At 38.5% G+C, this 16,204-nt stretch overlaps 1 protein-coding gene across 1 annotated transcript; it reads left to right on the top strand.

Annotated features, from left to right (window-relative positions):
- The first annotated feature begins 440 nt into the window (after positions 1-440).
- On the top strand, positions 441-15,792 carry LOC104225823 (probable ADP-ribosylation factor GTPase-activating protein AGD15). The gene is made up of 8 exons (XM_070171139.1): positions 441-686; positions 2,894-2,952; positions 11,216-11,306; positions 13,079-13,133; positions 14,235-14,325; positions 14,421-14,604; positions 14,884-15,058; positions 15,366-15,792. Coding segments are annotated over exons 1-8 (708 nt in total). The 5' UTR covers positions 441-635; the 3' UTR covers positions 15,368-15,792.
- Positions 15,793-16,204: the final 412 nt, after the last annotated feature.

The raw sequence follows: 16,204 nt of genomic DNA, 5'->3' as shown, positions 1-16,204 counted from the left end.
GTCAGACTAATACAAGGAAAAAATATTTAAAAGAGAAAAATGATAAATGGCACAAGAATATGAATTCTTCCGCCTATCCTTATTATTCTTTCGTTTTGTTTACTTTTCTTTCTTTGTTTGTTTTTGCTAAGTTCTTTCTTTTTAAATGGAGAGTATAACTTATATATGATATATTGCACTAAATCAATGCTAAAAAGTAAGGTGTTTATTACAAACAGTTTTACTATTTAAATATAATTAATGAAGGTATATTCTCACCTTAATTTATTGTTTATTTATCGGTAACATAATACTGGAATAGGATTTGGCGTAAAGAAAGGTATATGCGACGTGGTGTGTGTGTGAGTGATGGGAGAGGAGAAGAGAGTGGTGTTGATGGGTTAGGAATTGGAGTTGCCGTTATGAACGAAGCCGCGGTTTAAGGAATGTAAAGTAACTGCTTTCCTTTGAACGTTTGAAGAGGTTTTCCCCATTCCACGATCGAAAACCATTCAGAAAAAAAGAGAATACAATACACATTACACCCACCACCTCATCCCCAATCCCAGAGAGGGAGATCGTTTTCTCTCTCTCTTCTGCGTTTATCAGCTTAGCCCTTGTTGTTCTGTTTTGGATTTTGGAACCAAATAGCAGCCATGAACGACAAGGCTTCCGTTTCCAAGGAGCTTAATGCCAAACATGCAAAGGTATAGCCCCCTGTTTCTTACCTGCTATGCTTTTTCTTTTTCTTTTTTTTTTGGTTTCTCGTCACTGTTCGGTATCCGCATTAGTTTTTTTGTTTGTGTAAGTCCCGTTAAAGAGGAAGCTCTCCCTACCAATCCTTTTGTGTTGATTACTTTGCTTTTTCAAATAGCGTCGCTGTGCTGTACCGTTGAGAGTAATTTAATTACCAGCAATACAATTGAATGCAATGCATTTACCAGCCCCGCGACTAATGTGCAATCACAAGGAGAAGAGATTAAAATGTCCCCAGTGTTATCATTACTTTTTGTCCATACTATCGAGGTTTGGATTAGTTATAATCTTTTATGATCAAAGAAAACAGATTTAATTCCCTCATTCTGATAATTTCTCCTTTAAACAAGGTTATGCAATTGGCGCTAATTCATTCAGTAGTTAGCTTTTGCTCTATTGCTTAAAAGCTAATTAAAGACATTCTACTTGAAACTTTGTTATTCCAAAGAAGGTTTGAACAATATTTGGCAATTTCTACTGGAGGAGAAGATAGACCTAAGGAAAGACTGACTATTCATTACATTAAACATTGGTAGTAATGTCAATATACTAGCTCATAATGCTTTTCAGTTAGATATGTGCCTTGAATTCATTGTCACATTGCTCTAGATTTTACATGGAAAAAGCTTTGTTTTTAGTTGACAGCGACGTGCTTTGGTTAAGAAAAAAGTTTCTATTTGCAGTTCTGAAACTTGGTGTATATGGGTGCATCCCTCTGCCCTTCTCCACTTAGATACCAGATTTCTCCTAGCAGGATTTGAACATGTGATGTGAGCCTACCACACATCCCAAAGTTGTATATTTTTGTTGTGAACCAATGTCTTGGGGGCGAAAAATGTTCGAGAATAATCCGACCATTGACTGTTAGTTTTAGCAGTCAATATGAGCTATAGCTGTAAAACTACTATCAGATAGTCAAGGTTTCTGATAGAACTTGTTAGGTTGAATTGGCCAAAGTCGGTAATTGTGTTACAATACAATATATAAGTATTTATCTCTTAGAGCAGTGAAATCTTAAAAGACTATCAGATATCATCAAAGAAAGACTTTTGCAAAATCATCTCACTTAAAATAAAACAATTTTTTTGTTGTTGTGTCTGGCAGTGATCACACAAATGTTAGTGTTTTACCAATCTAACAGTTAGTTCCTAATTTAACTTTAGGAACAACCTATTGTGACGTTTGTGATTTGATAGTATCAGCATTTACACTATGTAAGCAAATTGAGAAAAATGACTAGAGTCAAAAAACATATACATCTAAACAATGGATTTGACTATAAACAAAAATTTACCTTAAGACAAGGTTAAAAGATATTGCTCCTAAGTCCATCTTGTCTTAATTCTATCAAACTTCATTTGTTCTTTCGCCTCCTCAGCACTTACCACCCTAGTACCTTTGTTGCCTGTGTGTTTTTTCCTATTTAATAAAAAAACTGAACTAATATAGGCTAACTCTCTCTGATTAGGACAAATATATTTGTTCCAGAAGGTGATTAATAATTTCTGACAGGGCAAAGAAGCCAAGGAACCATCTTAGAATCCTTTTGTGGAGCTATAATGTGGTTTTGAGAAAACTTCCTGCTCTTAAGATTCAGTTTTATACCATTTTAAGCTTATTAAATCTGCACTGTGGCAACTTCAGAAATTTGATTAGTAGGATGAGCATTCATTTGTGAAAGCTATATTTGTTTTAGGCTTGCTACATAGCTTAGTTGGATAGGATCGTTCACATCCTTGATCTAACATGCCCCTTCCCTCAGCCCATCTTACTGGCAGAAAAGTTCATCATGTTTGAGATGGTGACATATCCTGATATTGAAGACTCATAGGACAAGGTGGATTACCATGTTCCACTGCATAGTTATCTTGTGTTAAGGGGTTTAATTTTTTGAAATTGCCCATGAACTAGTATGACAGTTGCCACATAGCTTTTGCCATAACCAGATATACATTTTTTAAGAGGAAGAAAGTCTGAAGTAAGAAATTATATGCATATATAATTGGAAAGTCTGTTTATTTGCAAAAGTCAAAGTTATATCCTTTTGAATCAAACTCTGTCACTAGTGATCTTTTTTCTTCAAATTTTTGGTCCACTTGGCTTTTCTGCACTCTCATGTATGATTTTCTAGCTTAGTGTGTACCTTTCACTATTGCAGATATTGGAGGGCCTTCTTAAACTTCCAGAAAATAGGGAATGTGCAGATTGTCGGGGAAGGTGCGCTTTCTGCAACCAGTTTGCAGCTGTTAACTGTATATCATGACCATCTAGAATAGAAGTAGGTTATGCAAGGAGCTAGATGTGCACTTTCCACCTTGTTCACCGTCTATGTGATTCTCTTTCTTGTACTGATTGTTCTGTCTCTGCATAGTCTTTCACGGTGTCCCTGTGGTAAAGCATATTCCTTTTGTGAGAAGGCACGAGAGAAAATATGATATATTGATATTGTGTATTCAATACAATACAAGAGGTCCTTATTTATAGCTATATTATACAAGGACACTCCCCCTCAAGACATACCACTCCTATTCCAATGTGGGAAAGACTACATATGTAACACTCCCCCTCAAGCCGGTGCATACACATCATATGTACCGAGCTTGTTACACATGTAACTAATACGAGAACTAGTAAGAGACTTAGTGAAAATATCTGCTAGTTGATCATTCGACTTTACACACTTTGGAACAATATCTCCTGAAAGTATTTTTTCTCTGACAAAGTGACAGTCGATCTCAATGTGTTTAGTCCTCTCATGGAACACCGGATTTGACGCAATATGAAGAGCAGCTTAGTTATCACACACTAGTTCCATCCTGCTGATTTCTCTGAACTTTAACTCCTTGAGCAACTACTTGACCCAAACTAACTCACACGTTGCCATAGCCATGGCCCGATATTCCGCTTCGGCGCTAGATCGAGCAACTACATTTTGTTTCTTGCTCTTCCACGAGACCAAATTACCTCCTACTAGAACACAATATCCAGATGTAGATCGTCTATCAGAAGGTGATCCTGCCCAATCAGCATTTGTGTACCCAACAATCTGCTCGTGGCCTCGATCCTCGAATAGTAATCCTTTGCCTGGAGCTGACTTTATATACCGAAGAATACGAACAACTGCATCCCAGTGACTATCACAGGGAGAATCCATAAACTGACTTACAACACTCACCGGAAAAGAAATGTCAGGTCTAGTCACTGTGAGGTAATTCAATTTTCCAACCAACCTCCTATATCTCGTAGGGTCTCTAAGAGGCTTCCCTGTCCAGGCAGAAGCTTAGCATTCGGATCCATGGGAGAGTCAATAGGTCTGCAACCCATCATTCCAGTCTCCTCAAGAATGTCTAAGACATACTAACAATACCTAAGCTAGACTGAGCGACCTCAATACCTAGAAAATACTTCAGTCTGCCTAGATCCTTAGTTTGGAAGTGCTGAAAGAGATGTTGCTTCAGATTAGTAATACCATCCTGATCGTTGCCAGTAATAACTATATCATCAACATAAACCACCAGATAAATACACAGATTCGGAGCAGAATGCTGATAAAACACAGAGTGATCAGCCTCACTACGAGTCATGCCGAACTCCTGAATAATTGTGCTGAACTTACCAGGCCATGGTTGATTTAAATTAGAAGGTGGCCCAATCCGATTTTCTTCCTCTTTTATTGCTTCTTTTCTTTTACTTTCTAAAACTAAAATTCTAAATTAAGTTACAAACTAAATTAACTTATTAAAAGTACTAATTAATTCCTAGCAACAATTATCATATAAAATGAAATGACAATTAAAATACAATCACACAATTTGGACATTAAAGGCTAAAAATGCAAAAGATGCCTATTTTTGTAATTTTCATTCTTGTAAAACAAACTTAATTACTCATAATTGTAGAATTAAATCCTAAATGCAAATGCGACATATTTTTGTATTTTTTATTATTTTAACAAATAAACATGCATGGATAAATACAAATAATTATCAAAAATGGCACGAAATCCTCAAAATTGCACACAAAGGAAAATTGTTTTATTTTGAATTTTTTGGAGTAATTCTCATATAGGGCAAAAATCACGTGCTTACAGAGGGGACTGTTTCAAACCATATAGTGACCTGCGCAATCTGCATACACAACCACTAAACTCCCCCTGAGCAACAAAACCAGGTGGTTGCTTCATATAAACTTCCTCGTCAAGATCATCGTGGAGAAAAACATTCTTAATGTCTAACTGATAAAGAGGCCAATGACGTACAATAGCCATGGACAAAAAAAGACGAACATATGCTACTTTAGCCACGGGAGAGAAAGTATCACTATAATCAAGCCCAAAAATTTGAGTATATCCTTTTGCATCCCACAATGGGTCGGACTATCCCCATCTTAAATGTGTGAAGACGTCGTTGTAACAACATCCTTGTTGTCACTGATCGGTCTTGGTATAGCCCTTCTAGCTTTTCCCATAACTGTTTGGCCGTCTCTTCGGTACCCGTACTCACTTCACAAAGCACGTTAGGTGCAAGGGATAGTTGGATTGCACTCAATGCATCCCCTTCAATCTTCTCCTTGTCGGGAGCTGATATATCCGTAGGATACTTTCCGTCAATAGCATGGATTGAACCTTCCCTCCGCAGTAACGCCATCATCTGGATCTTCCAGATATTGAAGTTGTTGCGTCCATTGAATCTATCAATTTCAAACTTCATGGAACTCATATTTGCTTGTTCTTTCTCCTTGGATCGTTAAAGAATCCTGTCGCTCTGATACCAATTGTTAGCGGAAACGTAAAAGAAAGAACACAAGATTTAACGTGGTTCGGATCAAAATAATCCTACGTCCACCAGAGAACAATTGCCCTTTTAATATTAACAAAGGAAGGGGAGATTTCCCAATTACACTTAAGAGAATTTCTCTCTTAACTCTCTACTCACTACAATGTATTGTATTATTTTGGGATGATTTCTACAAGTGAAGGAGTGCATCTATTTATAGAGGTAAAGACCTCCTCTTGATGTCATTGCTGACATCAAACTACCTCCTCTTGATGTCATGGGTGACATCAAAGGAGGAAGCTTCCTCCTAGCATCCACACCAACTCTTTCCACCAACTCTTCCAATTGGCATGCCATTGTTGACTAAACATAAACCAACATTTTCAGCATGCCATTGTTAACTAAACATAAACCAACATTTTCAATCTCCACCTTGGTTTGCGTTTCGAGCGTGTGAACAACTCTGGCCAAAACTTCTAAGCTTACTGGGCAACCCCGTTGTAAGAAACAAGAAGAATCAAACCATTGTTGAACATACCACCTCCACCTAGCAACTGTTCTCTTCGGAGTTGCATCAGTTGATGCACACCCCCGCCAAGTCCTTGCAGTGTGCAAACTTAGCGAGCGGGACTATCTTGGTCAACATGTCTGCAGCATTCTACAAATGAAGGAGTGCATCTATTTATAGAGGTAAAGACCTCATCTTGATGTCATTGGTGACATCAAACTACCTCCTCTTGATGTCATGGGTGACATCAAAGGAAGAAGCTTCCTCCTAGCATCCACACCAACTCTTTCCACCAACTCTTCCAATTGACATGCCATTGTTGACTAAACATAAATCAACACTTTCAATCTCTACCTTGGTTTGCGTTTCGAGCGTGCGTGTGAACAACTTTGGCCAAAACTTCTAAGCTTACTAGGCAACCCCGTTGTAAGAAACAAGAAGAATCAAACCATTGTTGAACATACCACCTCCACCTAACAACTATCTCCTGCATAGTCAGAATCTACATAACCGAGAATTGAAATACCTCCACCACTTTTTCGAAAGGTCAGACCAACACCAGAAGCTCCTTTGAGATATCTCAATATCCACTTGACAGCTTCCCAATGCCTCTTTCCTGGGCTGGACATGTATCTACTTACCACACTTACAGATTGAGCAATATCTGGACGTGTGCATACCATAGCATACATAATGCTACCAACTGCACTGGCATAAGGAATCTTTGACATATGCTCCACCTCATCCTCGGACTGAGGCATTTGTAACTCTGAAAGTTTAAAATGAGGAGCTAATGGTGTACTTACAGGCTTGCACGTATGCATATTGAATCTCTTGAGAACCCTTTCAATATACCTCTTCTGAGAAAGATGTACAACACCGTCTTCTCTTGAAATCTCCATACCAAGGATTTTCTTTGCAGCTCCTAAATCCTTCATGTCAAATTCCTTACTCAACAGTTTCTTCAAAGCATTTATCTCTGTAATGTTGTTAGCAGCAATAAGCATATCATCAACATACAACAGTAAATAAATCATTGAGTTACCAGACATCTTCTTGTGATACACACAACTATCAAATGCACTCCTTGAGAATTCATGTGTAGTCATGAATGCATCAAACCTCTTGTACCACTGTCTAGGGGATTGCTTCAAACCATACAAAGACTTCTTTAGTTGGCATACGTGATCTTCTTTTCCCTCAGCTAGGAAACCTTCAGGCTGATCCATATAGATTATCTCTTCTAGATCACCGTGTATGAAAGCAGTTTTGACATCAAGCTGTTGAAGCTCCAAGTCAAATTGGGCAACCAATGCTAGTAGCACGCGAATTGAGCTATGCTTCACGACGGGAGAGAAAATCTCATTGTAGTCAATTCCCTCCTTCTGACTGAAACCTTTTGCAACCAATCTCGCCTTGAACCTAGCATCTTTCGCTTCAGGAATTCTCTCTTTCTTTCGGTAGACTCACTTGCATCCAACTGTCCTCTTCCCCTTTTGTCTTTGCACTAAGACCCATGTTTGATTCTTGTGAAGAGACTCCTTCTCTTCAGTCATGGATAACCGCCATTGTATAGCATCCTTGCAAGAAGTTGCTTCAATATACGAGGACTCCAAATCCTTAATCTTTTCTTGTGCAGCTACGAACGCATAAATCAAGTTTGCTTGATCTATAAGGCGTTCTGGTTCTCGTGTCTGCCTCTTCTCCCTCCCCTTCGCAATTGTGTATGGTTCATTGACAGCAAGTTCTTCAAGGTCTACATCTTCTGACTCATCTTTAACCTGAGTCTCTTGATCCTTTTCCTTGGCAAGCTCCACCGGAAGCTCCACCTGCTCGTCGTTCTTGTTTCCTGAAAACTCCACGGAAACTTTACGGGGATCAAGTATAGAGGATTCATCAAAGGTGACATCTCTACTAACTATAAATTTGAGTAAAGACAAACACCAAAGTTTGTACCCTTTTACTCCATCCACATACCCTACGAATATGGCCTTCTTAGCCCTTGGTTCAAGCTTTCCTTCATTAACGTGATAATAAGCTGGACACCCAAATACTCGTAAGTATGAATAGTTAGAGGGTTCACCTGACCATACCTTTCGTGAGAAATCATCAATAAAAATGAGAAGATACCTCTTTCCGCCCTTCGATGGAAGTTTAGAAGGACCCCATAAATCTGAATGGATGTAGTCTAGCACTCCTCTTGTCTTGTGTTTGCCAGTGCTGAAGCTGACCTTCTTCTGCTTCCCTAGAACGCAGTGCTCACAGAAGTCAAGCGTGCTGATCTTCTCACCTTCCAAAAGTTTACGATTGCTCAACATCTCCAGTCCACGTGCGCTCATATGACCCAGTCTCATGTGCCATAGTCTTGCCTTGTCATCATTAGATAACTGCACTGTAGATGCATTTGCAGAGCCAACAATGGTGCTTCCGGCCAATGTGTAAAGGCCGTTCTCCAGCTTGCCTTTCAGCATGACTAAAGAACCTTTAGTCACCTTTATAGTTCCTGCTTCGCTCATGTACCTGTAGCCTTGTTCATCCAGAGTACTCAGGGAGATCAAATTCTTCTTCAGATCAGGAACATGACGGACTTGTGTAATAGTCCTCACGACTCCATCATGGCAGCGAACCCGAACTGAGCCAATGCCAACTATTGCACAAGTTGCATTATTGCCCATTACTACGGTTCCTCCACTTTTCTCGTAGCTGCTAAACCAGTCTTTTCGGAACGTCATATGCAGAGTACAAGCAGAGTCTAACACCCATTTGTTTTCATAACTACTATTATTATTACACGATGTTGTTAGTACATAATCATTATCAAAATTATGTACCTGTTCAACTGTAGATGCACTCGCCTTTTCCTTGGACTTTGACATTGGGCAATCTCGTTCAAAGTGCCCCTTCTTGCCACAACCCCAACACTCTGTATTCTTCTTGTTCACACGAGACTTTGATCTGTGCTTTGATTTGCTCTTTCCCTGTTGGCTAGTCCGGCCTCTCACAAAGAGCCCACTTGCCTAGTCATCTCTATCTCCTTCAATGTGCCTCCGTACATCACTAGAGTTAAGTGTCTGCCGCACTTGCTCAAGCTTGATTGGCTCCTTGCTATACATCATTGAATTCTCAATATCACGATATCCTGAAGTCAATGAAAATAGCAAAGCACATGCAAGCGTCTCCTCCTCCTTTTTAATTCCTGCAATCTGTAAGTCCATGACAAGTTTATTGAACGCATCTAAATGATCTTGTAACGAAGTACCTGACCCCATCTTAAATGTGTGAAGACGCCGTTGTAACAACATCCTTGTTGTCACTGATCGGTCTTGGTATAGCCCTTCTAGCTTTTCCCATAACTGTTTGGCCGTCTCTTCGGTACCCGTACTCACTTCACAAAGCACGTTAGGTGCAAGGGATAGTTGGATTGCACTCAATGCATCCCCTTCAATCTTCTCCTTGTCGGGAGCTGATATATCCGTAGGATACTTTCCGTCAATAGCATGGATTGAACCTTCCCTCCGCAGTAACGCCATCATCTGGATCTTCCAGATATTGAAGTTGTTGCGTCCATTGAATCTATCAATTTCAAACTTCATGGAACTCATATTTGCTTGTTCTTTCTCCTTGGATCGTTAAAGAATCCTGTCGCTCTGATACCAATTGTTAGCGGAAACGTAAAAGAAAGAACACAAGATTTAACGTGGTTCGGATCAAAATAATCCTACGTCCACCAGAGAACAATTGCCCTTTTAATATTAACAAAGGAAGGGGAGATTTACTAGTGTGGGTCGCCACAAAGTTAGACACCAGAGGGTGCAAGTGCGGAGGCACTTTCCGAGCGAACACCGATAAGAGGTGAAGTGCAGAGGCACGCTTGGAAGATACTTGGGGGAGAAGTGCAAGGGGCACGACTCCATTTTGAGATGGACTTTGAGGAAGTCCGACCCACAAGGATTAAGGATATAAAAGGATAAGGTAATAAAGTCCATTTGATTCACGCCCGGTACCAATGATCCGCCCTGTACTGCGTTCCTGTATAAAAACATGGTCATCAAGAAATAAAACGGCACATTTAAGTGATTTGGCTAGGCGACTAACAGCTATGAGATTAAAAAGACTATTAGGGACATAAAGAACTGAATCTAAAGGTAAGGAAGGAATTGGGCTTGCTTGACCTATTGCAGTTGCCATGGTTTGAGACCCATTGGCCATTGTGACTCTTGGAAGAGATTGAGAATACGAAATAGTAGTGAAAAGAGATTTGTTACCAGAAATATGATCCGATGCACTTGAATCAATGAAGATTGAGAGACACAAGTCACGCTATTACCTGTTTGAACAACGGAAGCTATCTCAGAAGATGTCTGCTTACTTGCTTTGTACTGAAGAAACTCAAAATAATCCACTAAAGAAACCATCCGACTATTCGAAGTATCGGTTCCCATGTCGCTACAATTTATAGTGGTAGGGTTAACTTGAAATAGTGAAAATTAGTAACTCTTTTGGGAAAACTGAAGAAATCGCTGAGAAAACACTTTTTTACAGCAGGAAAACATAACACTGTTCACTCCAGAAATACTGTTATGAAGACCCAACTGTTATGAAGGAACTTTTTCAAATTCACACCGGAAAAATATAAAAGTGCTCGGAATTTGGTGTAACCTGGATGGGTAGGCTCGGAATTGCAAGGGAAACAATCTGTCCTGAAGAGTCGTCGCCAAAAAATGGCTGGAAGGTGGCCCATGCGACGTCGGAACTTCGCCGGAAAATTTTCTTCGAACAGCTACAGTACCGCCGGAGATTTTCACTAGGGTTTGGTCGCCGGACAGTGACTACTCTTTTGGTAGTGTTGGATTTTTTGCACAACACTGATCGAGACAAAGCAGACGCAAAACAACTATGAAAAGTCCCGGAAAAAAGGGTTCCGGTGACTGATTTTACTTCCCGGAATCGCTGGAATTTATGCACAGCGATAAATCTCTCACGATAGCTCTGATACCATGTGAGAAGGCGCGGGAGAAAATATGATGTATTGATATTGTATACAAGAGGTCCTTATTTATAGCTATACTATACAAGGACACTCCCCCTCAAGACATACTACTCCTATTCCAATGTGGGACAAGACTACATATCTGACACCTTTCATCCAACATGTTAGTCTAATCACTTTTTGATAGTTTATGATATTTTGTATCAGGGCCCCAAGGTGGGCGAGCATCAACCTTGGGATATTCATCTGCCTGCAATGTTCAGGAATTCATCGGAGTCTTGGGGTGCATATCTCAAAGGTATACACTTTAGTTATCATTAACTATAGTTCTTAGTAATGCGTATAAATGAGCAAAATTACTCGACATGTTTTTTGGTTTTAAGTTTTACTGTTTGACTATCAAATGCATCCATCCTTTATTTAATAGCATTACAAATTCAACACTAAAAGACTATCTGTAACAGGTGAAACACAGTTTCGATTCTGGGTGCTATTGAGTTTTTGCAAAACAATCTGAATGAGACATAGTTTGTTCCGAATAACTTAGTTAAGTGGTTTAAGGATGTATTTGAAGGGTTGTCGTGGAATTTGATAACGGCCACCTGAATACTAAGTGAGTAAAGTGAACTATAGGCCTTATGCAGCACTAAATGTAGGTTAAGATGGGAAGACTCAGATGGTGAAGCATAAATTAACTTCTGTTGCATAAAGGGCTATTATCTATTAACATTCTTGGGGACTATCTATTAGTGGAAATGGCTTTCCCTGCTAAGGTAATTCTATTGTCTCATTACTTATCTACAAGGGGGAGAAGCAAAGATTATGACTTTCTGATGACTTCAAACACCTTTTTCCCGCTGTCTCTGAAATTTGTAATACCTTCATAAGTAAGAAGTCGTAGCAGGTCTATTTCTACTGTTGTTTTCTGAATTTTCTTATTTTCTTATTCAATTATTCCCTATGTTCACTCTAGTGAAATATATGAAGCGATCAGTATGAAATGAACTGCTTTTTCTCCCAAGTTCTTTTTTTCCTTTAGTGAAATAATATTCAACGCTATCTTTTTAATAAAGTAGCCGGTTTCTGTAAGATATTCGTTTCTAGTTTTAGTGTTCCTGCCCTTGGAAAGAAATCTGAAGAGGGAAGGCCTACACACTATGAGCTTTTGATCACTTTAATTGGGTACAGAGAAAAAAAGTTTATGCTTTTAAATGTTAAGGCTTCAGGTCAACTAAATTTATCACTGATTCTTTCTTCGTGGAAATTTTTATGTTTCATGCTATCAGTGAATTTTAGTAAACCCTTACACCGGACTCCTCTTGAAATTTAAACATAAAGCTAATGACTATGCAAGGGTTATAGTCTCGGAACTGAATGTAAAATATTTCTCGAACTTGCTTGCCACTACGTCACTTTTCCAGTCTACGTAAAATAATAGTTGGCAAAATATCCATTTGTTTTTTGTCTACTTTAGGAACAGTGCAAACCAATCAGATTGATTTAGGAGGAAAAAAAAATCTGTGGTTCAGGAAAATGGAGATTGGGTCATCTAGATGAGATGCTGCGTATATGTTGTTGACTTCAGTTTTTCTTCATTGAACCTTAACTTTTTCTGGAGAACTTTTTGAATGAAAATAGGGGAAAACCATTCTTGTCATCCGATAAACATTGTCTTCTGTCGTGATTTTCTCAAACAACAAAAGCAATATATACATGACACTGCTACAACAAACAAGTGTTCTGTTCCTGAAAATTTCCATCTTACTGCTGCATAAAAACATACCTCAACTTCACTGAATTAAAGAATTTCTAATGATTACGTTGGAATTGTCCAAGTAAATATAGAAAAGATAAAGATGGCACTGTCCTTGACATTCTATCCCTGAAGTTCTCAGTTTATGCCTTTACCCTTTTATTTGTATATATGCAATCATGGAGTTGAGTCCAGTTCCAGAAGGTCGCTCAGCTTTTTCTGAATACATCAAAGAAAGCACACACAGACTTTTGGGATATAGACTTGAATGCTTAATCTTCTTTGCTAATGGCTATCATGTCTCTTGCTTGTGATAGGTAAGGTCGACAACTTTGGATACTTGGCTGCCGGAGCAGGTTGCTTTCATGCAATGTACCTCTCTCTCTCTCTCTCTCTCTCTCTCTCTCTCTCTCTCTTCCGTGCATGCCACACATGCCACATGTATAAAAAACCTTTAGGTATTAAAGATTGTCACTACTTTATTATCAAAATGAACGTAGTCGCTCCTCTACTTCCCCAACCGAATAGAAACATTTCATGATCCTTTGAGTATGCTATACAGCTCTCGTCCTTATGGCATTTCATAGTTAGCAGAAGGCTACTAATCTTCATTCAATTACTAACTAGGTCAGAGTTATTGACATCTCAGAATGTGGACTTTGGGCAGGCTTTTGTCTGTGGAGGAGAAAAGGACGGTGGAAGTGGGAATGAGGAATAGTAGTAAAGGCTAGTTGTTTTTGTACATCTGTTGTTGAAAAACTTTCGTGAAATTCTGAGTGAAACTTTGTTCCTCATCCTCCACTTTTGTGTGAACATATTGAAAACATTCCACAATTAATTTTTCAGTGGACAAGGAAGCCTAATTGAGGTGGTTCTTAGGAAAAAAAGGAAAAACTAGTCTGAATAATTGGGAAAACAGAAACTCCCTCTTCCTAATTTACATGTCATTTTATCTATTTTGGGATGTGTGGAAATATTAATGGAATTCATATGTTATACAATTTTGACAAGAAATTCATTGCTTTATTCAATCTAACTATTCAGCGATCAATGTTACACTATTTCAACTGTCACCGCTATGATATATAAGTTGAATTGTAACATCCATAATTTTGTTCTCAGTCAAATACCATCACGAAAGTGGACAAGAACAAGAAATTCTTCGCAAAGGAGGTCCTCTTTTTGTTGTGTGCTTGGGGTAGGGGTGGGCGAACTACTATTTTTTCCCCCCTAGTATTGAGAGTGTTCTCCAGTTGAAAACTTGTCCTAAGAAGCTTATAGAACAAGATACAAGAAGCTCGGTAAAAATCATGGAGTAAATGTTTTTCTTCATTCCAAGTAGAGCCCTGCTATGTGCCATACTGCCATTTGCCTTTGATATTCTGGTTATCTTGTCCCCTTAAATTTCTTATACTTCTGAAGATATTTAGGAGTCTAACAAGGATAATTATTGGTCCATGTTTTAATGTGCAGGTGTAGGTAATGAGAAGTCGAACAATTATTGGGAGGCAGATCTACCAGCAAGCACAGATAGAAGCAACATTGCGAAATTTATTCGGACCAAGTAATTCTGCACAAAAACTTATGTTATGCACTCACATGTTTTTATCAATGAAAGCTACATGACTGTTCCATTTACATATTTCATTCTGATTCCAGGTATCAGGAGAAAAAATGGGCTTCTAGATATGCCTCTCAACCAGCCCCATCTAATATGGTTGCTGAAACAAGCGAAGTTGGAGCAACAGCTGATATTCCAAGGAAAGCAAGAAAATATTCCTTGGAGGAAGAAGTTTTTAATGAACAACCGCCACAAGTTCCTTCAACTACAAGATCTCGTGGGGTACTGCAGATATTGTACTTTGTTTACATGTTTTTTCCGTGGAAGCAAATTTCTTTTTAGGTTTTAACTACCAGGAGTATGCCTTTGCCTACTTATTTATCTTTTATAATTCGGTTAACAATCTCTTCATTATGTGCTATACTCTTTGGCAAGTCGTATAGCCAAATGCATTTGCTAATACTAAGTTTTCTTGGTAAACTACATTTTTTTCCTGGACCTTTTCATTGTCAAGCATGGCTCAGAAAAACGTTATCTTAAGAAATACTCGTATTTTCTCAGGTTTCTTTGGACACGATGGATGAAATTCTTAATTTACCTCCAAAAAACAGTCTCATCAGTAACCCGTCTGTGAAGAAAAAGGATGATACAAAGGATCTCTTCACTTTGCTCTATGCCTCAGAGGCAAAACAAGATCGTACTATTGTGCCTCCATCTCGCTGGGCAACCTTTGAGTGTAAGTACACTCTTTGCTAAATGACTTTTTGAATTACTTGTACAAGTTTATGAATTATGAAGCAGTTAAAAGATTTGTTATACAGCTAGAGTGTTAACATAGATCTACTTTTCAGTTGATTGAATCTTCAAGAACTAGAAAGTTCTTACATTCAACCATGAAAATAAACTTGTATTCTACTGCTTCCTGGCTATACCTCTATGGTATCCAGCTGTTATGTAGTAAATCGTGCTTTGCCTTAATAAAGGTCAGCTTTTATTAATATGAAATACCAACCTGTGAATTGCTTTTTTTTCTTTGGATATAGGAGCTGATGAGACCAAGAGAAGAACCAGTTGGGAATATATTCTAGCACTTTTTTGCATTGGATTAGAGTTTATGGATGATAAGTCAAGAAAAAAAGCTGCACTTCAACACGTAAGCACATGTGTGAAGTGCGTGTTTTATTTTGTTGTCTCATTCAACCGGCACTGGTGAAGATAAAAGAGTTGATGTTTCTTGTGTAACTAGATGGCTCACCGAGTGCTTTGCGAGATACAATTTCCATTTGGTGCCCATTCATGAATCAGAATTTCATTCTTTTGTATTGAATTCCATTCCTTCCTCTAAACCTAGTTCCTATTAAAATTTACACCCAAGCTTGAAGGTGGCCTCTTGTATATTTAATGCGCTCATGTAATTGAATCCAGTTTGACATACATTAATAATAACTTTAGGCAAGTACCGTTCTAATATTGGATTTCTCTTCAGGCATAATCAACTGCATTCTTAATCATGATTGCTATAAGGGGATGTCATTGATGCTGCATTACTAAATATTCCTTTGCATTCCTGTATCATTTCGTACTCTTTGATGAACACATATCTTTTCTATTTATTCCATCCGATTCTCTGACTTGTGAAAGGAGATAGGACCAGCATTCATTTAGTCAGGATGCTCATTTTGTGACTCATTTTCTGAATAAGATCATATAATTTAGACTTCGAGATTTTTGGAGCGAGCGCGGTATATTTAGTTTAGGATTTAATTTGACAAAAAAGTTGCTAGAGAAAAAGTAAATCTTGGAAGCAGAATCCTACTCTTTCTAAAACTGTGTTTAAGTAGAACTTTTGCAAGAAAAGAAAGGAAGCTTTGTTTAAGTCAAA

Source organism: Nicotiana sylvestris, chromosome 3 (assembly GCF_000393655.2).
Source record: "Nicotiana sylvestris chromosome 3, ASM39365v2, whole genome shotgun sequence".
Taxonomy (NCBI): domain Eukaryota; kingdom Viridiplantae; phylum Streptophyta; class Magnoliopsida; order Solanales; family Solanaceae; genus Nicotiana; species Nicotiana sylvestris.
The sequence above is the reverse complement of the archived record's forward strand: the minus strand, read 5'-3'. Positions and strand labels throughout refer to the sequence as shown.